Source organism: Berghia stephanieae, chromosome 2, assembly GCF_034508935.2.
Source record: "Berghia stephanieae isolate SIO BIC M18660-M18661 chromosome 2, UCSD_Bste_1.3, whole genome shotgun sequence".
NCBI classification, from domain to species: Eukaryota; Metazoa; Mollusca; class Gastropoda; order Nudibranchia; family Aeolidiidae; genus Berghia; species Berghia stephanieae.
Genome location: NC_088361.1, coordinates 33,516,144 through 33,540,964, shown reverse-complemented (window position 1 = coordinate 33,540,964; position 24,821 = coordinate 33,516,144). Strand labels below are relative to the sequence as shown.

Sequence of the window (24,821 nt, the reverse complement as noted above, 5' to 3'; positions counted from 1 at the left end):
ATGCAACACAAAGTGAAAAGTAAAATGAAATTTCCAATAAGGAATATTCAGTCGAAGCTACATAATTGAAACTGCACTGAAGAAATCATTCCAAATAATAGTCTTCATAATTTGAATAATATACGTAAGCCAGACACATGAAGTAATTGTGGTAGCATTTAAGCCAGACACATGAAGTAATTATGGTTGCATTTGTAATATTGTAGTAAGTATACCAAAAATGATATATAGCTTCCTACCTATTGGGTATCTAAAATTTTGTCTTCCGGTTTTCATGATATTCACATAACCTTGCAGATGTAAAAAGAGAATGAGTAACCATCTACTGATCACTCATTTATAAAGAACTGCCTTTACACTTATACCCTTTATCTGAATCTGATATAAATCAAAGGCACATGAAACTTGTTAGTTTACAACAAATTACTCACTTTCATCCAATGTGGCATGCTTGTCAAGCCCATAATTTGTTCCATAACACGTGTCTCTTATTGATTTTTCACTGCTCCCCAATATGCTCCTTTAGTAAAGTGCAGCAATATGGTCTGGTGGTATGACACTCACTTTTGGATTGGAAGGTCCAGGGTTCGATTCCCGTTCTGGTGGCGCATGGGAAAGGAAAAGGCTCTTTACTCACATTCTCTCAATGTTCTCAAGTGAAGTGTTAAATGAGTACCTGGTCGTTAACAGCTTTGTCTCTATCCGAAAAATTGTCCTGTCTCATCCTACGTGTTTAATATAGTTGGCACCAATAACGTAATATTCATAAAATACATGTGGACCACATCACTGGAATGCCTTACTGTTGGTTAAAATTATCAAATTTTATTGACCCGATATATACTGAGAGAAAAAGAGTTTTTAAATTGCAGACTAATTATGGGACTTATACTTCTGTAAGATGAGAAAAGAGGCTGTGACCTCTGAGGTATTGTCTGATCATTAATTTGTTATTGAATGGACATATTACGTTGCCAATGTGTGTATTTGTTGTCAATGAATTCATGTTGGCTTAATTCAAATTGGTTAATAAATTGGGTATTCTGGATGTTTTGTAAAACTGTGTTAATATAAAGAGCTTTTCATTTTTTTCCTCTTCAGTAACATTCAAGAGTTTTGTGGTTATATTAAACAACTTCCATCTTTGGAAGATAAAGTGATGAAAGCAAAAAAACTCCATATTGCTCGACGTGCAAGAGACTCAGGTGAAGATGTGTAAGTACACGCTGAGAGTTTTAATTATTTTTTTTTGTGATATATTTTTATTGAATTTTTCTTTTATTTAAATAAATATTTTGATAATCAAAATTATTAATTTTGATGTTTTAGCTCTGGAAATGATAATAAAAGTATTGGACTGGGTCAATCAATGATTTTTACAAAGATTTTATAAAAGTCTTTTGTTTTGGTTTTGCAAGAGAGCCCCGCCATACCTGCCTATTATTACGGACCGTCCCCGTAATTTTTACGAAGTGTAAGGACAATTACGGAGATAGAAGAAATATTACTGATACAAATGGTCTATTTACCGCATGCTAAGATAAAAAATCCCAATGCCTCGTTGGCTGGTGACGAGTGATGTCATCGACTCGACACAGAAACTTTACCCTCATCGTTAGACACAGTGCAGTGTCGAAAATAGGTCATCAATAAGCATATATTATCGCAGGGGTCATTGGCAATAGTAGGCCTATATAACATGGTAAGTTTATTTTACATATATAAAAGGGTGTATCTATCATTATTTTTGTTTGCTTTAGTATTACTGAAATTTGACCATTAATTACTGATGAATTTTGTATTTCTTACTGAATTTGAAATTTTCAAGAAGGCAGGTATGAGTCCCATAAACGCTTGCCTCAGAAGCAAAGAGATCAGTCTCAATAAGTGCTGTTGAGGTTTCTTCTGACCCCTCCACCCATCTAACATTAGTAAGGGAGTTGGGTCTCTTACTCTTGGAGCTGGTTGAAAGTACTTTGCAATAGTTTTATGCCTGATTCAAAGGGTAGCACAGTAATTGCTGCTGTCTGTTTGACTCTATACCAATCAAAATAAATTCTGGATCTTTGGGCCTTTACAGAGATTTTTTTTTTTTTTTCCTTTTGCTGTCTTAACAATTTTTGAAGCTATTATAACTCTGTAGAATTTATTTATAGCCATAGCTCAGATTTGAGATAAAAGCAATTAACAAACCTGCCACTAAAGCAGATTTCATTGGTATATAAAGATTTAAGGGGAGGAAGGGGCAAATTTGACTAAATCTGAATTTAATTATTTTTTCCTGACTCCGAATTTTAAAACCAAAATTTTTGAAAACTCATTTTACTCTGAAATAGTTATGTGACCAAATGTAAGTACATCACATCGATTCTGAAGTATTTTTATAAAGTTGTCATTCATTGAAGTAAGAGTGGAAATTGTTGAATTTGGGTAGATACATATTTTTTCATTAAACTAAGATTTTAGAGTATGATTAGAGCTGGATTGGACGGTTCCTGATAAGAATTCGCAACAAGAATGTTTTGTATTTTTAATTTTATTTTCTATTTGACCTGTGCCATTGTCTCTTAATACTTAATACTTTTACTTTAACATTTATGGTATTAGCATTAATTATGTAATGATGTTGTCCCTTGTAATATTTTAATTCAGATTACTGGTGGAGGAGTTGCGTAAGACTCTTGTTGCTTTATGGCAAGGGACCAAAGGAGCGATCTCACCCGATTCCCTATTTTCTGTTATATGGAAAGTTGTACCTCGTTTTAGGTAACTGTCATACTGAAAAGGTTCTATAAGATAAACCAGGGAGAGGGGCAGATCACATTTCCAGTTATAATACTAGGTTTTAAATATTCTAAATATATGATACACGTAATTCTGTTACCGTATTTCATTTTATTGTTTCAATTCTGGTAATATCAATGTCTGTATGATGTGTTATAGCAAGTGTAACTAAATGACAAACTTATGGATAATAAAGATAAAGAATTATTATTATTATTATTATTATTATCATCATCATCATCATCATCATCATAATTGAATTTTGAAACTTATTTTTTTATTGATTTCAGAGGATATCAACAGCAGGATGCCCATGAGTTTATGCGATATCTTCTAGATCGCCTTCATATTGAATTACTAGAATTGTTACCATATCCTAACAACAATTCCCCATACATCGGCCCCAAGGGCAAAAGCACCATTGTCACCGGCATATTTGGAGGATTATTACAGAGTGAAGTTAATTGTCTTATATGCGGGGTCGAATCAAAAAAACATGATCCGTTTCTTGGTAAGGAATGTTTTTTTGTTAATTTGTCAATAATGTGTTTGTGCATATAGAATTGTTGTTGACTTTGAAAATCAGGGCCAAAATATATAATATTGATTTGCACATTGTGATAAGAAGTTTCCAGATAATTCAAGGAGAAAGTGACCAAACACGACTGGGCGCCTCTTCTTCTTCTTCTTCTTCTTCTTCCTCTTCTTCTTTTTGTTCTCCTCCTTCTACTTCTTTTATGTTAGGGCAGCCAATGCATTATGTGACAAGCTGTGCACCATGTTACATGCACTCAGAATGGCCAGGAATTGTTCACAACTTGGTGCATCACCATTTCTTTCAGCCCATTGTTCCATTCCTTTGTCGTTTCCTTTATGTTTTGTTTGATCTGTTTACTATTAGATTTCGCTTGATTTTTTAAATATTTTTATTTATTGGTTGTTATTTCCCCCCTCTTTAATGACCATAACAATTTTAAGCAATACTTTTGATTCCTAAATTATTTTTTAAAAGATTTTTTTCCAATTTTCTGTGTTTTAACTTTTTCATAATATGACCTCTAATCAACTTATTTATAAACTGTCAGCCACATATGCCATGTAGTTTGTATTTTTTTCTACAAGGAGTTGTCAAAAATAGTACACTATGTGCAAAATAGAATTAGGATGTATTTTTGCTCAGGGTGGTCACATGTAAAAGTTATTAAGTTAAGTATGCTTGGTGGTGATATAATGATTTTAGAATTTTGAGCAAAACCCCTCCCCATAAGTAGAGAATGTTGTTTGATTCCATGTTAACTGTTGAGAGCAATGATGACAATTATTTTCACATGAATCAGCAAATTTCTTTGCTTTTCATAAATTCTGAACTAGTATTAAGTGAGCTTTAGGGTTTTATTATTCAGGAAAATAGATGAGAATGGGAAATACAATTTTATACTAGACATGATGGCAGCGGACAGAGATTTATGGAAACAAATTACTAACTGGATACTAGAAACAGACTGACACACAAATGGTTCACGGCAAGCATCGGTAGAGACAGCGCAGTCATATTCATTCACTAAATTAATATCTAAAGAGCATTGCATCCTTTTTATGTTTGACTATCACAAGCATGCTTAAAGCAACTTCTATCGGCTTGTGTCTACACATAGACATACAGTTTATGTCTTCAAAGAGCTATTCAGTACAAGTTGTTGTATAGATGGTCATGATTAAAATCATTTTCTCTGTGATGATTGTAATATAAGATTCGTATTCATTTGGTTAGGTTCTCTTCATTAAGCTGTTGAAAACATATTTTTGGGTTTTTAAAAAAATATTGTTAGTCTTGCTTTTACTGTTATCTAGCTCATACGACACAGTGTATTTTTCCAACTTTTGGTCACAACCTTCCTTGACAAAAGCCTTGGAAAACACTTGATCAAGCAATTAAGAGCTTTTTCTTTTCTTTTCTTTTTTTTTTTTTTCTTTTTTTCTTTAAATTATTTATATTAGATGGACAGTATATTAACATTTTCTTCATACCTCAAATTATAGTTGATGCATTGCAACATTTCTCAAGAACTCACCCCCCCCCCCCCCCTCTTGTTTTTTTTAAGATCTCTCTCTAGACATCCCTGCTCAATTTTCAAGTCGAACTAGTAAACCCAAGGAAGGTGAAGCAGTATGTACATTATCGGGTAAGAAGGGATGTGTGAAAGGGATAGATTAAAATAGCAATCTGAAATGGTGCGAAGGATCATAAGTAGGTATTGAAAATCATGGTTGTGGATGGTAAAAGTGGGCTTGACCAAGTGGACGTTATGGGTACATTGATAAAATAGGTACACAGCTGCAAAACACATCTAATCATAATTATACGGTGTTATTAGGATTATATGGTAACTTGATTGTGCAGCTGATATAAATTTCTGGATCATTAGGCATGAGAGAAATTGACATTTAAAGTCAACAGCATGTGAGCTTGTGACAAAAGTTTGTTTGTTTTTTTTTCTCTTAAAGTGGGACACGAAAGACATCAATATTAAATATTCAAAGAATGATAAAGGTGTTGTTACTTTCATCAGTTTCTCTAGAAAATTCAAAAACTGAGAGACTAGCACCAAAAGAATAGCAAGAATGCCTTGATGAGTCTTGAAAAGTTTGAAAATTGTCTTCTTTATCCACGTTTATAAAACTTTTGATATGTTATTCAAACCACTTTTTGTTGCCATCTCCAAAATTTTTCAAAATTATTTTTAATGTCTTTTTTTTTGATGCATGTTCTAAAAACTTATCACAGCCTTCTGTAAATTGTAATCATTAATAGACTGTCTTGCAAGCTTCACTGATGTGGAAGAGCTGGAAGACACAGAGCTGTACATGTGCAACAATTGTAAAAAATGTCAACGATCAACTAAAAAATTCTGGATTCGCCGACTTCCAAATGTGAGTAAATTGTAAGTTGTTTTGGTGTGCAGACTTGAAATCAATATGTAAGCTGGCAATTAGAACATCGCTTGATTTGAATGATTTGTCTCTGACAGAATTTTTTTTTCTATATAATTTCTACTTGTTAATTCAAACTTTTTCCCTCCATTTTCATATAATCCGAATCAAATGTCTTTTTTAAAAGCAATAATAACGATATTGTTGTAGTTTCACAATCAAGAGTGCCATTAAGTCATCTACAGTGAAAATCCCTTTTATTTTATTTGCTAGATTTTGCAAATTTAGAATTTAGAAATGCAAATAAAAGTGCAGGTTGTGATGTAAATAACTTGCTTGCTTTGGGTTTGAAAATTCAAGTATTTAAACAAAAATTTGTTTGTTAATGATTGTAAATTAATTCTGAGTGGATAAATTTGCAAATGAAAATTCAATATACTGCAACAGTGTGCAATAGCATCTAAATGGCTGTATTGACAAATGCTTTCACCAATATTGCCTTATTCATATTGTTGTATCTCCTTTAAACCTGTTATAATATACCATAAATCTACACCAAAATGTTATTGTTATTGTCTATGTACATAATGTGATGTCACTCGAATAAATCAGTTATGGTGTTCACCAATCACTGCCTGATTGAGTGGTTTATGTTTCATTTCAAAACACAAAATTGGCGACGAGGATTGTTGTTTTTCTCCCTCACGAAACCTGCCTTTTCGAACAGTTCCAGCTGTGCCACCTGAAAGGTCAAAATCAAGGGATCATGTCAGCTGAAGATGCTGGAGCAAAAATCTTTGCTACCCGCAGTATGTTTTTTCTTTTTTTTTAATGGTTGAGTGATTTATAAGTCATTGGTTTTAATTTGTGATCCTTATAGGTTTTATGCATTCACCTGAAGAGATTCCGATGGAGCATGTTCTGTAGATTGAAAGTGGAAACATTTGTAGACTTCCCCTTGGAAGGGTTGGATATGAACACATACGTTTTGAACAATCTGGTAAGATTTGAATCACCTTTCTCTAATCTATGGTCTCATCACCTATCTTTGTTTACAAATTGTTATCACCTGTTTTGGGGTTGTTTTCTGCTAGATTTCTTACAAGACTTGTCACTACTAATGGCCAGATACTCATTCACACTGGAGTGGAGTTGTACAGTATGTTACAATGCCTTACAACTATTTTAACCATTGTCACTCACTACTCTAAATGTCTATTATAGGGATACCTATGAAATGTACACGCCTCATGAAGATTTAATCAGAAATTCTAGTGGTAAAGGTTGACCAAATTCGTTTTAGCTCCTATATATTCAGATTTTAAAAACAAGTTTTAGATAAGAATTGCTCAAATTTTATTTATTATATACTGCCTTATTTGTAAGTAGGGTTGTTTTATTCATAAATGAATAGAGCTGTGTCCAGATGGAAACTTTACTAGATGAATTCTAAAGCATTTTAAAGTGACGATTGATACATAATATTTTTTCCTTCAAGGTCAGATTTATTCCTAAAAATACTCATATATTCTCTGTTAGCTTTTCAAAATATGACGTCATTGTGAATAGATATTCAGTTTATTGCAGACTGAGAGCAAGTTACAGCAAGTCTCGTTTTTGTGGTTTCTTATTTTTTAATTAGCCAAATAAAATTCAATGTATAAGATAATGCTGTCTTTACTGTCCTTGTATTTCAGCATGAGACGAGGGGGAGCTTTGCTGGGAGTAACACATATGATTTGGCTGCAGTCATCGTCCATCATGGATCAGGGTAAGCCATTTATACAACAAATTTATTTGTTTTATTTTACCCTCTCATGTAAACCATCATAAAGACATTCCATGAAAGAGTATATACATAATATATCAAACGTCTAATGGCAGCTGGCATCATTTATGTTTTCTCCAAGCAAGCCAATAATCTCGGCAGAAAGTACCAGAAATGGGGCTAAAAAGAAGAGACGAGGTCAAAATAACGCGACTCCGGATCGGACATACTGCCCTCACTCATCGTTTCCTTCTGGAGAGGGATGAAAACCCCTCTGAGAAGATGTAACTGTGACCTCACAGTTCAACATATTTTAATTGAATGTACAGAATTAGAACAGATAAGGTCACAACATTATGAAAACAGGGACTTGAAGTCTCTGTACCAGTTGGTCGATCCACTTACAATTTTAAAGTATTTGCAGGAATGTGAAATCCTGCAGAAATTGTAAATAAATATTTTTACATAACAAACATGTAACTATTATGATTTTATAAAGATTTTATTACAACAGTACACGTTTTGAGCAGCTATGGCCCCTCAAGGCCGATAAAAATTGATAAAAGACAGAAACGGGCGCTTAAATGACCTAAATAGTGTCGAAAGCGCCGTTAAACACCTAAAAACAAACAAAAACAAATGGGACTCTGATAATAGACCCCCAGATCTTGTCATGTTGCACTTATCCATCGGGCCAGTTGATAAAGGAATTCCTATGATTTAAAGATCGCATGGAACTGAGAAATATTCAAAATTTATACTTGCTTGTGGATCAGAAGATTGAGACCAATTATGAACATTCTATTTCAATTCGATTCTTGTCCTAATATTAATTTTTTTTAAGTTTGGCGGGGGGTTTTTTTCAATTTAACTAGAAAAACTGGTCCATATAATATGAATATGAGACCCATCTGTTTACAAATCCTTTCATCTTACACCTTTTGTTTGTCCACAGGGCTGGATCAGGTCACTACACAGCCTATGCTTTCCATGAAGGTTAATGAAGTCAATTATTATTTAATTTCATCTTTCCCCCTCCTCCTCCTCCTCCTACTTCTTCTCCTTCTTCTTCTTCTTCTTCTTCTTCTTCTGTATCTGTATGGTTGGCGCTGAAGAAACCAATGGTCTGGTTGTATTTCAGCGGCGTCCTCATTGGGCACGGGTCCATGTCAGTCGGGCCTTGAAATCGTTTAGGTGTGGTGCCATGATGACCAGTTCATCCAGCCCATTCCACTCTGAGATAGTTCTGAGGAAAGAATTTCTGTAGTTTTGTGTTCTTGTCCGTGGGATTTTGAAGCAGTTCGAATTGTTTGTAGCGTATCTCTCAATGGGGTTTTCGGTTATGTGGTTGGCAAAAGTGAGTGCTCGATTTTTCTTATGTTTGGTCGAGGCGTGAAAAAGGAGTCTGCCTTTATTGATGGTCTTTGATCTGTTATAATCTTGAACGTGAATGACAGATAGGTTTCTTTTCTTCTTTGTTAGAGGCTGATGAGGTTTCTTTCTTCTAACATTTTTGTCATGCATCCTGGGGTTCTGCTCTTATAGTTCCCAGTTATGAACCGGGCGCCTTGTCTCTGGACTCTCTCAAGTTTTTGAATAGCCTCTTTCAGGTAGGGGTCCCAAGCAACTGCTCTGTATTCCAATTGTGATCTCACAAGTGCGAGGTAGGCGTTTTGTTTGCATGACGTTGGGGCATGGCTAAGATTTTGGCGGAGAAAGGCGAGGGTGGAGCTTGCCTTTTGGGTTATTTTGTTAATGTGTTTCCCCCATTTCGTCCTTTGAGAAGGTGATGCCAAGGTATGGGTTATCGTCGACTTGTTTCAGGACAGTGTTGTTTAACTTGTAGGTCTCATTGTACTTTTTTGCTGTGCTGAGGATGTAGCATTTGTTTGCGTTAAATTTCATTCCCCAATCATTAGGCCACTGTTCGAGACTATTCAAGTCCTCTTGTAGCAATTTTTGATCGTTTGCAGATTTTATTGATCGGTAAATTACAGTCATCGGCAAATAACTTAATCTGAGATTTTACTCGTAGAGGTAGGTCATTGATGAAACAAAGAAATATTATGGGTCCTAGCACCGTTCCCTGTAGTGCTCCTGATATGACTGGACATTCATCCGATGACGTGCCGTCTAGGACTACTTTCATGTTACGTTTTGTGAGGAAATTACAAAGCCATGTGTGTTAGAGAGCCACAAATTCCGTAATTTTCTAGCTTCTGCAGGAGTTTTTGGTGGGGCACAGTATCAAATGCTTTGGAAAAGTCAAGGATGCCAATGTCTCCCTGAGTGTTGGCATTCTGGAGTCTCAACAGGTTATTAGGAGTTGGCTTTCACAGGAGTATCCTTTGCGAAACCCGTGGTTCAGGTTAGGATGTCATTGTTCTCAAAATGGTTCATCATGTTCTTACAGATTATATGCTCTAATAGTTTGGATATTACAGACGTCAGTGAGATTGGACTGTAGTTCTCTGCTTTATTTTTGTTGCCTTTTTTAAATACATGTGCGATGTTTGCCTTCAGCCAGTCATTAGGGAGCATCCCGGTGCGACCGATTTTTGGAAAATTATGCATAATGAGGGGGCTAAACTCTCAGCAAACCCCTTTAGTACTGTGTTGGGGATGTTATCTGGGCCTGATGCCTTAGATGGGTCGACGTTTTTCAGCAACTTTTCAACTCCTGAGATGTTAATGTTGATATTAGTAAGAGATTGGTCACACCTATGTGATGTCGGCGGGGTGGTTGTATCGTGTGGATCATGGGGGGTAAATACAGATTTAAATTGATCCAAGAGGATCTTCTTCTTCTTCTTCTTCTTCTTCTTCTTCTTCTTCTTCTTCTTCTTCTTCTTCTTCTTCTTCTTCTTCTTCTTCTTCTTCTTCTTTTTATTCTTCTTATTATTTTTCTTCTTCTTTTCCTCTTTCTGTAATGTTGTCCACCATACTCATAAAAACTTTATATCAACGGGATTATAAACAAGATTGTCAAATCTATCATTTTTTCCGGCTTTTCCCCGTTTGTTTCTTTTTTTTGGGTTTTTTTTTCAGAAAAGAGAAGAGGTAAGAGATGTTTTTGTTTGCTCATTTGAAAACTTTACAAAGTTTTAGTTGAGATATGGTGCCCTGTTCATATTCAGTTGTTTGTTTTTTTTGTTTTGTTTTTCAAAAATTATTTTGCATCCCTTTTTCATAGTTGGAAGTTCCCAATCAAAAGGTTGACATCTAAGACTTTGAAGTTAAATTATATATTTATGAAGGAATCAAAAGTGGTTTTGAATGCAATTTCCATACAGAGAAATTGATCCAATCTTATTATAATTCTTTGTAGCATTTGGTGCAAATTGTTTTAATAGATTGCTCTCAAAAAGCATTCGTGTCTTTTAATTTTAAATGACCACCCTAATATTTTTTTTTAATTTCATACAGTAGTGATAATCTGATTGTCTTTCTTCTTGACATTAGGAATCCCCAATTATGCTCATTAATATATGTAATTTACATGAAAGTATGGTCGTATCAACCTGGCAGTCCTTCTTTGAGCCATTTTTATTTTATCAATTAGGTGTGAGGGTCCCCATATTCCCCACTTTAAAAAAAAAATTCAAATTAAGTTCAAATAAAGCCAATCTAGCATGATGTATTTTGTTTCAGTTCCTTTTGGTGATCAGATCCTTCCACGTAATGTTGATCCCATTTATTTTTCGTCATCTTTTCGAAATAGGATTAGGCAACCTTATTTCCTTTTTAAAAATATTTTTTAATGTATTGTTTGTTTTACTTTCTTTGCTTGTAAAAGGCAGTATTCTAACTGTGATTGCTTTTCCCTTTTCAGGCCAATGGTACCATTTCAATGATAGCACAGTCACAGCTTGTGAAAAGGAAACTGTCATGTGTTGTAGAGCCTACATCCTCTTCTATGTTAGACGGGAAATACGACTGCCGGACAGTTTATGTGTTCGTGCCCACAGCAGCATCAATCGGGCACACAATAATCATCTCTCCACATCCATGGAGTACAAACAGCAACAACAAGACCATAAAGCATCGTCTGAAGTATTAGAAAATTCTAAAACAAAGTGATGTTTGATGTTTTATGCAGCGCATGTGCTAGTGGGTATGGACTAATGTGTTTTGACCACATTTGAAAACGCACTATTTTTTAAAGTCTTATTTTTGCATTTAAAAGTTTTTTGATAAATCAATCCATCACCTTTTTCTGACCTCCCATAGTGGGCAGGGAGGTACTTGCTGGTTCTTCTATTCCCCCAGTTTTCCAATTGCTTTCTGTCTGTCTTGGAATGAGAACTTAGTTTTGTCCTGACCCTGGCCAGAGTCCTTGGCTAGGAGGGAAACAGTCGAATGTATAGTTATAGTTTGAGAGATTTTTTTCCCTTGTAAATCAACTCTGTTATGTGCTGTTATTATTTTTTCTCTCTTTTTTTTTAGGATATGATTTGTAAACATTTGAGTGTATTCCTCTTAGTGGGATCTTGTGCTGGTGTTTGGGTGAGTGTTTAAGGTGATCTCAAACTGAGTACAACGATAGTGTGCTCTTGGAATCTACATCTGTTCCCTATTTGAACTAATTCCCCTTTGTCTTACTTTTTCCTCAAGTTCTTTTAATTGTACCTCTAGAATGTTTTTACTATCCAATTTCCTTCCTTTTTACTGGCGCTGATATGACCTAAATATGTTGCAAGCGCTGTAAAACAATTAAAAACAAAAACAAACAATCCATCACCTTAGAGGGATTTTCAGACCTTAAATGTATAATTGAGAACAAAATTAATAAGACTCATTGCTTTCATATGCCAAGCAAATCCATTAGGCAACAACCAAGTATAAATTCATTGGTACGTTTTAAAATGTAGTCATCAAAGTGCAATGTTGCTTTGTGTGCCAGAATGTTAGAAATGGAATACAGTTGTAGATAGCTTTTTGTCGTTGTGATTGTCATAGTCTGTGTATGCTGTGATGAAAATGAATTCAAGCTCCTGGAAATGGTTTTTTTTTTTTTCAAACAATCCTGTTTGAATGTTACTATATTTCTCCTTATTTCAAATCTGCTGGAGATTACTATGGCTAATCTAGGGTCTCCTCTATCTTTCTTGTTTTTATGGATTTGATATTTCTAAATGATGACTCGATGATCTAGATGGGTACCTACATGACCAGTTCTCTTTTTATTTTGTTTTAATCTGGCAAGAAGTGTGTGTTTTGTTTTTTTGGTTTTGTTTTGTTTTGGGGGGGGGGGGGGGGGGGGGGGGGGGGGGGGGGGGGGGGGAGTGAGGAATAAGGCATTTTATCCTTAATCGGTGAGCCTGCTTTATTTCAAACAATATTTTACCTCATTATTATCTGAATATTAGAATACGTCTTCAGTGTTTTCACCAATCTGAAGCCTGAGTTTAATCGCCATTACTGCTATCTTAGTGAAACTGAAAAGATCTTTGGTTAAATTTTGAATCTGAATGCTACTCGTAGTTGATTCAATTCTGTTTTTCAGTTGAATAATGGGAGAAGTTTTTATTTGATGAGGTAACTTTAAAATCAAACCCCAGATGAACATTATTTGGTTTTTGTAATTTTTTTCTCTCTCTCAATTTTTTGTTTTATATTTTGTTCCAGATCTAAATTTAGATTTTCTGTTTTTTGTTGTTTTTAAAAAAAATATTTTTATGTTCAGTATCTCTGACAGTAATACTCATTCATATTATTATTGTTATTTTACAGGGTAAATCAGTTTATTTTTATTCACAATTTATTTGGACAAGGGGATGAGATGATTGAATGAATGAGGCATTGGATCATAAACTGGTGAATCCGGTTACAAATCTAACTTTAGGCTCTTTGTTTTTTTTATATACATATTTAACGTATATCTGTATTTTAACCTCATTGGTGATATTAATTATCATGTTTGAAGGATTATCTATGATATAGATAATATTATATTATTATTCCTTGTAGGAATGTATAGTTGAGGAATTAAGTCCACAATACATATATGAGTCTGCGCTAAACGATCGTTTTTGTGATATTTGCCACAAGAATACTCATATAAGTTAATTGGAACAATTAAGGAAATATTTTGTTTTCATCCTTTTTTTTATATTAGTTGAATAGTGTAAAATAAATTTATAAACTGGCGGTCTAGCTCCAATAGAATAGCAGAAATAGTTTCTCAAAGGTTCAAAAAGTGTGGATAGAATATCAACTTATCCACACCTTTTCGACACTTTAAATAGCTATAAATACTGTAATTTTGATGCTAGGTCATCAGATTTTGTTCTGGCTGGGGTTCCTGACCTCCCACGATGGGCAGGGAGGCACTTATTGTGTCTTGTATATCTGTTTTCCAACATGCTTTCTGTCTTTGTCTTGGAATGAGATTACTTGGTTTTATCCTGGCCCTGGCTGGGAGGGAAACAGTCAAATGGATAGTTTTTGGAGATGATATTTTTTTTCTTGAAAATCGTCTCTCTGTTATGCTTTGTATTATTATTGTTTTACATACATATGATTTTTAAACATTTGAATGTGTTCCTCTTAGTGGCTGGGTGGGGCTCCGACCTCCCATAGTGGGCAGGGAGGTACTTGCTGTGCCTTCTATCCCACTGTACCTGTTTTCCAATTGCTTTCCGTCTTTGTCTTGGAATGAGACTACTTAGTTTTGTCCTGTCCTTGGCTAGGAGGGAAACAGTCGAATGTATAGTTATAGTTTTTGGAGATAATTATTTTTTACTTGTAAATCATCTCTCTGTAATGTACTGTTATTAGTTATTTTTTATTTTTAACATATGAATTGTAAACATTTGAGTACGTGGGGACCCGTGCTTGTGTCTGGGTGAAACATTTAGGTAATCTCAAACTAAGTATACTGATAGTGTGCTCTTGGAATCTACATCTATCCCCTTTTTAAACTGGGTGGGGTTCCTACCTCCCATAGCGGGCAGGGAGGTACATACTGTGTCTCCTATCCCCTTATATCTGTTTTCCAACATACTTTCTGTCTTTGTCTTGGAATGAGATTGCTTGGTCATTTTCCTGGCCCTGGTCGGAGTCCTGGCTGGGAGGGAAACAGTCAAATGCATAGTTATTGTTTTGGGAGATGATATTTTTTTCCTTGTAAATCATCTCTCTGTTATGTTTAGTTTACATATTATATTATATGATTGGTAAACATTTGAGTGTATTCCTCTTAGTTGGGGCCTGTGCTTGTGTCTGGATGAGACTTTTAGATGATCTCAAACTAAGTACATTGGTGGTATACTCTTGGAATCTACATTTGATCCCTATTTGTTCCCAGTTCCCCTATGTCTTACTTTTTCTTGGGTGCTTTAATTGTAATTCTGTAACTTTTTAATATCCCATTTTCTTCCTTTTTACTGGCGCTGATATAACCTAAATGTGTTGCAAGCGCCGTAAAACCCTTAAAAACAAAACAAACCCTTTTTAAACTAATTCCCCTTTGTCTTACTTTTCTTGGGTGCTTTAATTGTAATTCTAGAACTTTTTACTATCCCATTTCATTTTCTTCCTTTTTACTGGCGTTCAACTCAGAGAAATTTATGAAAGCAAATTTTTTCCTTAATTTTTCCTAGTAACTTAACATTTTTGTGGCAAGCGTTACAACAAACACAACCTTTTGGCACAGCCTCAAATACATACATATTTTTCCAAATGGAAAAACCTTCCATTTAATTCATTCCAATTTTAAGGATTATTTTGTGTCAAATTTTTACCTTGGCAAAAAAATAACATCGGAAACCATTTTTTTTAAATATTAGACAAAATACAATTTAAGAAAATGACTCCCTTATGAAAAAAAAAAAAATATTAAAAAATTATAGCCCTAAATTTAAAAATTACAGGAAATGTAAGAGGGTGGATATTATACTTAAGCATGTATTAATACCAAAATCTAGAGGTGCCTAAATAAATCAATAAAATGTATAGTAAAATAATAAAGGGAGTAAAAATGACTTTTATAAAAGATACAATACAAAGTAAACGATGTTTTGGCCTTCTTCAGGTAAACAAGAAAAGGAAATATGTTATATTACATCTGCATTATGGGTAAAAATGTGTGTGTGCAAGGGAAGGAGAGAGAAGAGAGGAAGAAATAGAGCGACAAGGAGATGAAGTAATGAGATGAAATGGAAACCGAGATAAAACTATATAAAGCAAGCATAAGATAGGGGAACGGGGAAGGGAGGTGTTATTAAATAATTCTAGATGGGGATAGTGTTTTTATTGACCCCAACCTACAAGATGACAACTTCCCAGTGGAGATGTACATGGCATGGATGAGACATGGGGAGGGAAAGGCAGGGATGACAGACAAAGGCCTTGGCACCCATACCCATAGTCTCTAGTGTATACGACAAAGGCACAAACCCACATGTTCCCGTGCGTAGTGTGTGTGTGTGTGTGTTAGAGAGAGAGAGGTATAGTGTGGGGGTCGTGTGGCAACATGTTTTTGTATTTCAGTGAGTCAGCACTTACTACACACTCGAATGATATAGCCAGTGCTGTTTCTTTATTGCAAGTGAATGAACGATGAACAGACTAACGGTTGGGGAGGGGGAGGGGGGTGATGATGGAGTGAAGTGGAGTGAGTGTCTATCCCAGTCGTGCAGATCCCGATTGATGAGTTTATCTTATCCGGACTAGTTGACAGACTGAGTTCATCTTAAAGGTTTTAAATTAGTAATGATTTATAGCAGAAAAATGGGGACCAGCCTTGGAGTTTATTTTATTTTAAGCGAGAGTTTATCTTAAGCGAACTACAGTGTATAACAGCAGCTTACATGTTGCATGTCTCATCTTACAAGTTCAGTGTTGATGTTGGCTTGTTAAGTGCTTTAAGCACTTTTAGTTCATGTTGCTCTGTATTGAATTTCACTTGTTTTGTTTTGTTTTTGTTTGGTTTTTTTTTTTTGGGGGGGGGGGGGGGTTCTTTCACTAAAGTCGTATATGAGTTCGGATATGTGAAATAGTGAAGCGGGTAAAACAACTGTGCCACGCTCCGTCAGTCCTTTAAATGTTGTCAGTTCTGCTGAACATGAACAAAACACGGTTCCCATTTTGCTGAGAATACTTTTGATTAACTTCATCTATGTAAAGGGGTGACCTCCCATAGACAAGTTAAAAATCTCAAAGAAGTCTCGGTTTTATGACTTTCTGTTTTTTCCTATATTATGGGGTAATTTTTTTTTCTTCTGTCGTTATTTCAGGTAAAAGTTTTCTGGCTAAATTAGTTTTAAATGTTTAGCCAGTGTACAGCAGTTTCACATGCATCGTAACAAGTTGGCTAGCTGTAAGTAGTACTTAATAGGAAAGTGCTCTTCGTAGTTTTTACTTTTTGCAAACTGATGTAACCGTGTTCTTTGGTGATCCAAATCTACGAATTATAATTTGTAATAACTATATATGTGTAAGGGTTGAGTCTATTAAGATGGGGGGAAATTTATTAGCGATAAACTTAGTCTAATCCAAAGTTTAGAAAGTCCTATATTACATGCTATAGCCTATTTGAAAAAGCGTAGGAAGGCGTTCATCAAATTTTCTCAGCCAGGTGGGTTTATTCTTAGAACAAATTTATTATTATTTATATAAAGTAGTCCTTCAGAGCCATTGGGCCCATGGAGTTTGTCCCGGTTTCTGTAGCATGAAACGGACAATAGTAATTAATTATCCTTTGGATCGGACTCTCTATTGCAAAATACTTTCCGCCAAATATAACAGACTCGGCTGTCCATTCGCTGTTGTGTGGACAGGGGGGGGGGGGGGGGTGTCAGAAAAAATCTCGACTACACCCGGGATTGATCTTGGTCCCTTTGCGTGTGAAGTGAGTGCTCGACCAAGTGAGCTATCGGGACCCCCTATTATTATAATTATTTGTATTATTATCTACACTCCACTGCGGTGTATGGCAGTTTGTATGAAAGAAATTCTTTCCTTTCTTTATTATTATTATTATTTTTTGTGACTTCACCATTGTGTTCAAATTGGTTCCAATTTTGCTCTTGTAAATATTTCTTGTAGAAAAGAAAAGTAAACTTGTTCAATTGAATGCGCAGTGAAATAAAAGTGTTCACTGAAAAACTTCTCGTTTGTGCACGTTTCTTTTTCTCCCTTTGTTGATAATTGTTAGCTACATGCATGCACATTATTATACTTGCAAGTCTGACACTGACAGCCATTTGTAAACATGGGTTTGATGTAATGTTGATGTGTAAAAGTGATAAAATTTAAGATTATTTTGCGCACAACCACCGAGATAGAAACAACAGGAACGGTTTATTAGCTAAACACATTGTCGTGGTGGTGGTAGAAGTAGCATGCCTACCATCCCGGAATTTCTGGTCAAAAAATAATGGCTGTCCCGGAAATTTTAAAAATCGACCATTATTCCATCAGTCATCCCTGCAATACAATGTTTTTGTTTTTAAGGGTTTTACGGCGCTTGCAACACATCAAGGTCATATCATCGCCAGCAAAAAGGAAGAAAATGGGATAGTAAAAAGTTCTAGAATTACAATTAAAGCACAAAAGAAAAGGTGAGACAAAGGGGAATTGGTTCAAATAGGGAACAGATGTGGATTCCAAGAACACACCGTCAAAGTACTTAGTTTGAGATCACCTAAAAGTCTCATCCAGACACAAGCACAGGTCCCAACTAAGAGGAATACACTCAAATGTTTACAAATCATATAATACAATATGTAAACTAAACATAATACAATGCATAACAGAGAGATGATTTACAAGGAAAAAAATATCATCTCCCAAAATTATAACTATACATTCGACTGTTTCCCTCCCAGCCAAGGAACTTAGGCCAGGGTCAGGACAAAACTAAGTAATCTCATTCCAAGACGACAGGAAACAATTGGAAAAAGGGTATGGGGGGATGGAAGACACAGCATGTACCTCCCTGCCCACTATGGGAGGTCAGGATCCCCACCCAGCTACAATACAACAACTCCCACCACATTATCATCCTTACTATTACTATCAATTCAACAGTTTCCACCTCATCATCTTTCCTACCACTACCAACACCTCTACAGCTACTACATCAGATTCCTACCACCAATATTACAACTTACTCCACATCATCTCTACCATCACTACTACTACAACTGACAGCACATCATCATCCCCACTATCACGACTACTGGGTGGGGTTCCCTACCTCCCATAGTGGGCAGGGAGGCACTTTCACTTACTGCGTCTATCAGCCTAGGGAGCGTTCACATATTACGTCATCAGCTAGGGGGGGGGGGGGGGGGGGGTCTACCAAATGTTGACATGTGTTGACATGGGGGAGGGGGGGGGGGGGGGCAGACCCAAGATGATGTCATCAAAACATAGGCAAATTAGGCCTATTTTATTAAATGCAAGAGCTTCAAAAATGGCATTCCAAATAAATTACCATGATTTTCCAATTGGTGAAAGACATAAACTAATACCATCAGTTTATGCTGGATGTTCCCTGAAAGAGGATGGAACCATTGGTTACAGTGGTCCGACGTATGTAGCAATCCGCAGTGGCAAGCACGACAGCAGTAGTGCTCTCTCCCATGCTGATGATTTCGATGCAGTCTTGAATTTAGAAGAATTCGACGTCATCAGCAAAGTTAATGGACAAATCAAACCCCTAGTATTTGTTTCAGTGGATGGTGGTCCAGATGAGGCTCCAAAAAACGGACAGACACTCGCTGCTTGGGAGAGACATTTCAAGGCGCTGGATATTGATGCTGTATTTGTCTTTACACACGCTCCAGGTTTCAGTGCTTATAATGAGGTGGAAAGAAGAATGGCACCGCTTTCAAAGGATACAGCATCTGTCATCTTACCATTTGATATTCATGGACGTCATCTTGATGGAAGCAACAAGACTGTTGATGTTGATCTGGAATAAAAGGAACTTTGAAGCTGCTGGAAAAATATTAGCCAATATTTGGTCCGAGTCGATAATAGATGGATACCCAGTAGTTGGAAAATTCATCCCTCCACCTGAAAATCCAAGACCCAAACTTCAATTTCAAGAAACAGATGATTGGAAGATAAAACACATTCGTCAATCCCAATATCTGCTGCAAATAGTGAAATGCAGTGACAAATCATGCTGCAAACCTTGGCGTACTAACTATTCATCTTTTTTCCAGAGCGTTTTCTGCCACCACCTGTACCACTTGCTTCATGTGATGATGGTTTGGAGATAGGCAATAATGGAAGATTTGGAAGCCTATTTCAAAGTTTGTTCCTTTCAAAACAGCTAAAGATAAATTGCTATGATGAGTATTGCCCATCTCTCAAGAAACAAGATGGGAAAGGGGTATCACTTCTCAAAAGGCGAACTTGCCCTAAATGTTCATTGTATCACCCCTCGATCACAGCAATGAAAGACCATTCACGAAAATGCGGCATACAAGAAGAACAGCAAATGGGAGAAAGTGATGACGATGAAGATGAAATTGATGATACTATTTATAGTACATTGCCAGAGGTCCAAGGCAGAAACATTTTTGAATCAATTAATTTTATGTTTGGAAATTGAAACAGAAATTCATTCCACTAAAAGACTAATATGCTATAAAATAATTTGCCTCCTATACTATTTTAAATTACACTTTCTGAAATTTTTTTAATAGCACCTGCACCAAGTAGCCTAATTTAAATAATGTTTGTTAGATTTTATCTTTGCAAATTTAAATTTTATGTCCCCATTGTATCGTAAAACATAAATTATCAACAGTTTCTGAAATTAATAAAATGTCTGAATGTGTTTTATCAAACGTTGATAATCAATGTTTATGGTTTGAAAAATGAATAATAAATATTGTGAAATTAAAGTTATCTTTTAGTTTTTATTAAATTAGATGACGTCATCATCTGTTGGGGGAGTGTCAGACAATTCCCGGATCTTGTGTATCTTAGGGAGCATGTAAAAACATGGATTACCTAGGTCGCTGGGGTCGTGTTTAAGGACCTCTGCTCTACTAGGTAATTCTCCCTGCGATACCAAAGACTGGATTGTCTGGTGGACTTTGGTGTTGTTAGCAAGTGTTGGGTCCGAAGTCACTTTCTCATAAAATATCTGGTCACTCAATTGCCTGTGGCCCTCAGCTCTATAGAGCTCAGCGTCCCGTGCCCCACTAAGAAGGTATCGCAGTTCCTCGATGCGGTATTTCAACGTATAGTTCCCACCCTGCCATCGTATATCAAGGACACTAACCATGCTCTTGGTGTCATTGACGAAATTCGATTCCAGGATGAACGTCCACGGCTGATTTTCACCATGGATGTGAAGGCACTGTACACATCCATACCGCACCCTGACGGACTGCGTGCCATCAGGCATTTCGTCGACCGTCATCCATTACCAGGGATTTCCAGCAACAGCATTGTGAGGCTCACCGAACTTGTGCTCACACTCAACACTTTTGAGTTCAATGATGTATTTTTCCATCAGATCTCAGGTGTTGCGATGGGCACCAAGATGGGTCCCTCATATGCTAACCTCTTCATGGGCTACCTTGAGGAAACCTTCTTCCGTCAGTACAGCGGACCTGCCCCGAGCTGTTCAAAAGGTACATTGACGACTGTTTCGGCATTACGTCATTGACCCACAGCCAGTTGAAAGGGTTCATCCTAGCGATGGACTCCTTCCACCCGTCCATAGAGTACACTTATGAGATTTCAACCTCTGAGGTGAACTTTTTGGACATCAAGGCTGTATTGACCAGCACGGGAGTACGGACCGCTGTACACTACAAGGAAACGGACAGTCACAGCTACCTGCTCTATCGGTCATCCCATCCGGTGAAGTGCAAAGACTCCATCCCATTCAGTCAGATACTCCGCTTGCGGAGACTCTGTCTGGAAGATGATGAATTTGCGCTTCAACGTGATCGCATGCTCGATTTTTTTAGGGCACGGGAATATCCTGAAAGGGTTTTGCTTAAGGCTGTCCGGAAAGCCAGCCTCGTGTCGAGAGAAGCAGCAATGAGGCCTCGCAATGCCAGGAAGCAGGAGACACAGCGTCCCATTTTAGTCCTCACGCATCACCCCCATGCCGATCAAGTGAGGAACATCCTATTGCAGAACTATGGGATCCTCCAGGCGGGCGAAGACACCCACAGAGTTTTCTCAGAACCCCGTTGGTAGCATATCGACGGGATCGTAACCTGAGGGATCTCCTTGTCAGAAGCCGTCTGGAACCCATACCCAGGGATGGACCTAAAGCCAGATCGTGTATGCGACCCCGATGCAAGACTTGTGGGCACCTGTGGGAGTATGACAGAGTCAGCTTTCCAGACAAGATTTGGGACATCAGGCGGCCGTTTACTTGCACTGACCGTAATCTAGTCTATGCGATTACGTGCTCCCTGTGTGGGATTGCTTACGTTGGTGAGACCGGAAAGAGGCTGGGTGACAGATTCGTGCAGCACTTGCGTGACATATCGAACTGTGCCGAAACAGCAGTGGCCAGACACTTCAATCTGCCAGACCACTGCGATGTACAGTGTGTGCGTGTGTGTGTGCTTAGTTTTTGCCATTCGGACACTTCCGCCCGTCGACGTAGGGAAACTCACCTGATCAAGTTGTTGGGAACGCTGACTCCACGCGGACTCAACACCAGGATTGACCACCACTAGATGTCAACGTCACCCATATTCATCACCACTGCTGCTCTCACTTCTGCCACTACAGTTACTGCTGCTGCTACTACTACTACTTCTACTACTGCTACTACTACTACTGCTACTACTACTACTACTACTACTACTACTACTACTACTACTACTACTACTACTACTAACTACTACTACCTACTACTACTACTGTTCATACAACTAAAACTAAAACTCTACCTACCTACCTGCCTACCTATCTATCGATCTATCTATCTATCTATCTATCTATCTATCTATCTATCTATCTATCTATCTATCTATCTATCTATCTATCTATCAATCTATCTATCTATCTATCTATCTATCTATCTATCTATCTATCTATCTATCTATCTATCTATCTATCTATCTATCTATCTATCTATCTATCTATCTATCTATCTATCTATCTATCTATCTATCTATCTATCTATCTATCTATCTATCTATCTATCTATCTATCTATCTATCTATCTATCTATCTATCTATCATCTATCTATCTATCTATATCTATCTATCTATCATCTATCTCTATCTGTCTTTATCTATCTATCTATCTATCTATCTATCTAGCTAGCTAGCTATCTATCTATCTACTGATTATCACCATTCATAGTCATCTACCTTCCTAGCTATCTCTCATTGTGTCCAATCATCCACTTTTTTTCCATTATATACATATAGACCCAGCTATCACTCGCTGTTTACTCGCCCGCTCTCACCTCCCCTCCTCTCTCTCTCTCTCTCTTTCTTTCTTTCTTTGTCCCCCCCCCCCTCTCCTCTTCTCCTTTTCCCCCCCCTCCCTCTCTCTAATTTCCCCTCTCTACAGGTCCCCCCCCCCCCCCCCTTTTTAATTTTTTTTTTTTTAAATTAATTTTTTTTTTTTTTTTAATTTTTTTATTGTTTTTATGTTTTTTTTTTTTTTTTTTATTTTTTTAATAATTTTTTTTTTTTTTTTTTATTTATTTATTTAAAAAAAATTTTTTTTTTCTCTCTCACTCTCTTCTCTCCCCTCTTTTCTGTCTATCTACCTATCTATCTGTCTATCCATCTATCTATTTATCGGTGTATTCCACTTTACTATCGCATCGTTCCTTCGCGAAGATTCGACCTTCGCTCATCCAACAAACCCCCCCCCCCCCCCCCCCTCCGCCGTGACCCTTTCACCTCGCCCCCTCCACCGCCCCCTACTGTTTAACTACAGCGTTCTACTACTACTACTACTACTATTACTACTACTACTACTACAACTACTACTACTACTACTACAACTGCTGCTACTACTACTACTACTACTACTACTATTACTACTACTACTACTACTACTACCAATATGTCTTTTATCTTCCATTATAGTCTGGAAAGTTCTGTTCCCTGACGCTGACCTTTGCTTATCAATTAGATCACCCCCCTGGGGCACCCTATCCTCTACCCACGCCACGCTAACATTTCATTCATACTGCAACCACCATTGAGTACAGACGATACAAGTTATTTTTCATTATATTTTATTTGTTTTCCACGTTTATTTGTGTATTGTTGTGCTGACGAAGGGTTTGTACCCGAAACGTCCATTGTCTGTTTTGTTCCCATACGAAGCCTTTCCATTTTCACTCTTTCGTTAGTATTTTACGATCACCGGCTTCAGGCAGCCCTTACCGTTTTCTACTTTTCCATTTTCTATTTAACAAATTATCATTAGCAATCTACAATACACTACAAATGGCGACGAGCATCTAGAACCCAGATAAGTGCAATAACGTTTACATGTATTTTCATTCTACCAAGCCATAAAACTATAGTCTATTGACAGGCTACTACCAACTATTGAGCTTGCATTCTCCAGTCTTGTACGTGTACATACCAACATTAACATGCCAAGACCCGACACCTTCAACGAAGGACTAGAGTCCTTCACAAACTATAAAGAAAGACTGGATGCGTTTTTTGTTGCAAACGACATTGCCGAACAGAAACAAACAGCAACTCTGCTATCATCCATCGGGGCTAAAACGTACAACACACTACGATGTTTGACGTCACCCGACCTTCCCTTTAGTAAAAGTTATGAAGAACTTTGCAAACTGCTGTCCAACCATTACTGCCCCCCTCCACTTGAGATAGTTGAAAGATTCAAGTTTCATAAACGCAGTCAAGCGATGGACGAATCGCTTCCGGATTTTTTAGCATCCATAAAACGGTTGGCTGAACACTGCAAATTCGGAGACAATTTAAAAATGTCTCTGCGTGACAGATTTGTTTGCGGAATACGCGATGAAACCATACAAAAGAGACTCTTGCAAGAGCCAAATCTCACTTTAGAATCTGCAACAGCTTTGGCACTTGCAATGGAAACTGCCCAGCGAGATGCAGCGGAAATCCACACAACACAACATCCGGCAAATCAACAGCTGATCTCAACATTATAAAAACAAATCAGCCTTTACCTACTAACAGAAGACATAACTCACAAACATATCCACCATGCCAATCATGTGGGAAAAATAACCACAGGAGAGCCGACTGCTACCTCCGTGATGCAGTGTGTAAGTCATGCAACAAACAAGGACACATTCAGAGTGTGTCAGGCCAGGAAGGGCAGCCAACAACAGAGGAGAGGAGGAGACAGAACCTCACAATCCCGACA

The 24,821-nt window shown here is 37.0% G+C and overlaps 2 protein-coding genes across 2 annotated transcripts in view; both read left to right on the top strand.

Annotated features, from left to right (window-relative positions):
- The window catches only part of LOC144964751 (ubiquitin carboxyl-terminal hydrolase 3-like), a 33,976-nt gene extending 13,627 nt beyond the window's left edge, over positions 1-20,349 (top strand). The window contains exons 7-16 of the mRNA XM_078899332.1: positions 1,102-1,215; positions 2,653-2,766; positions 3,075-3,295; positions 4,887-4,967; positions 5,597-5,715; positions 6,596-6,715; positions 7,413-7,486; positions 8,439-8,479; positions 11,316-11,536; positions 19,663-20,349. Coding sequence (XP_078755458.1) covers positions 1,102-1,215; positions 2,653-2,766; positions 3,075-3,295; positions 4,887-4,967; positions 5,597-5,715; positions 6,596-6,715; positions 7,413-7,486; positions 8,439-8,479; positions 11,316-11,536; positions 19,663-19,719 — 1,162 coding nt within the window. The 3' untranslated portion in view covers positions 19,720-20,349. The remainder of the gene's footprint in view (positions 1-1,101; positions 1,216-2,652; positions 2,767-3,074; positions 3,296-4,886; positions 4,968-5,596; positions 5,716-6,595; positions 6,716-7,412; positions 7,487-8,438; positions 8,480-11,315; positions 11,537-19,662) is intronic.
- A 3,699-nt stretch (positions 20,350-24,048) lies between these two features.
- On the top strand, positions 24,049-24,603 carry LOC144963926 (uncharacterized). The gene has a single exon (XM_078897869.1). It carries the CDS (start codon positions 24,049-24,051, stop codon positions 24,601-24,603), a length of 555 nt encoding a protein of 184 aa, XP_078753995.1.
- The last annotated feature ends 218 nt before the right edge of the window (positions 24,604-24,821 follow it).